This window comes from Cyprinodon variegatus, unplaced genomic scaffold (genome assembly GCF_000732505.1).
Source record: "Cyprinodon variegatus isolate N-32 unplaced genomic scaffold, C_variegatus-1.0 Scaffold58, whole genome shotgun sequence".
In the NCBI taxonomy this organism is placed as follows: Eukaryota; Metazoa; Chordata; class Actinopteri; order Cyprinodontiformes; family Cyprinodontidae; genus Cyprinodon; species Cyprinodon variegatus.
The window spans coordinates 162,714-164,173 of record NW_015150511.1 but is presented as its reverse complement, the minus strand read 5'-3'; the positions used below and the strand labels follow the sequence as shown (position 1 = coordinate 164,173).

The following is a 1,460-nucleotide window of genomic DNA, read 5'->3' as shown; positions in this document are numbered from 1 at the left end:
ACTCCAGAGTGTTGTTCAGCATGGGGGTGAGTAGAAAATGAAGGCTAATCATGTTTTGGGTGTACTATTCCTTTAAACTACATCTAATGAGGGTCAGAACCAGAGCTGGACCCCACAGTTTGGGTTGTTCATGGACCTGCTTCATTCTGCTTTTTTTTTTTGACCCAATTATTGTATGTGTTTTTACAAATGTTTTGCTTATATTTTTCTTCTATTTTATGATCTAACTCATGTAAAGCACTTTGAAGTATCTACGTACTGAATTGTGCTATACAAATAAAATTGCCTTGCCTTGCTTCCTGGTTCCTATATTCAGGAGATAATGTTGTGTTTTTAGGGAATCTTCAGAGAGTTTGACCTGGATAAGTCCGGCTGCATGAATTCCTACGAGATGCGTCTGGCGTTTGAAAATGGCGGTGAGTTTTTTGTTTTTTTTTTTCACTGACATGTTTTGAGTTGGTTCGGTTTCATCTACCTGACCTGGGATCTGCTCCGTCTGCAGGGTTCAAACTGAACAACAAGCTGTATCAGATGCTGATCGCTAGATACGCCGACAACGAGATCATCGACTTTGACAACTTCACCTGCTGCGTGGTCAAACTGGAGACCATGTTCAGTAAGTCCAGAACCTCCGAACTGATCAATAAATTGCTGCTGTTCTATTGTTGTGCTCCCAAACTGACCTGGAGTCTGTTTTTCAGAGACCTTCCAAGGCCTGGACAGAGATGGGACCGGAACTGTGGAGTTAAATTTCAGTGAGGTACCAAACTCCGTATATTGTTCCCAGTGTTGTAACTCTTGAGACCGGTGACTAGACCACCTTTTGACAGTCTGGTCTTGGACTCGACCGCATATATACTCTGTATGGTCTCGGTCATTAAAGACATGGGACTGTGGTTTCCAACCCTGGTCCTCAGGGACCCTGTCCTGCATGTTTTAAGTGTTTAATTGTTGCATCACACTAGAAAAGAATGGATGATTAACAGGCTTCTGCAGCACATGATTGCAGAGGAGGAGCTTTAATTTGAATCAGGTGTGCTGGAACAGAGGCATATCTAAAAGACGCAGGGCAGGGGTCCCTGAAGATCAGGGTATGGAACCACTGACATAGGATTTTATTTCAAGACCAGTCAAGAAGAAAGTGTATATAATAACATTAAATGTATATATTTTATTCATGATGTGAAATTAAATGGTTCAAGTCCACGCATTTATGCTAATTATAGCTTATTATATTACTCTGGTTACTTAGCACTGCTTAGCATCTACTTTTAAGTTTATTAAAATCGTTACAAAAAAAATGCTTCAAAATACCCAGCATGCTACAGATAGAGACAGGAAGATAGATATTCTATGAATCTTGTGGGTCAGACAACCAGTCCAGCTCTTTGATAAAGAACTACAGCGACTCCCCAACTGACGAAAACAAAAAGCCACAGGTTTGGTTCACTTTCACTTCC

At 40.9% G+C, this 1,460-nt stretch overlaps 1 protein-coding gene across 1 annotated transcript in view; it reads left to right on the top strand.

The window, feature by feature from the left end:
- The window catches only part of LOC107082646 (calpain-1 catalytic subunit-like), a 21,979-nt gene that overhangs the window by 17,753 nt on the left and 2,766 nt on the right, over window positions 1-1,460 (top strand). The window contains exons 12-15 of the mRNA XM_015371432.1: window positions 249-255; window positions 338-416; window positions 503-616; window positions 702-760. Of these exons, the coding sequence (XP_015226918.1) occupies window positions 249-255; window positions 338-416; window positions 503-616; window positions 702-760 (259 nt within the window). The remainder of the gene's footprint in view (window positions 1-248; window positions 256-337; window positions 417-502; window positions 617-701; window positions 761-1,460) is intronic.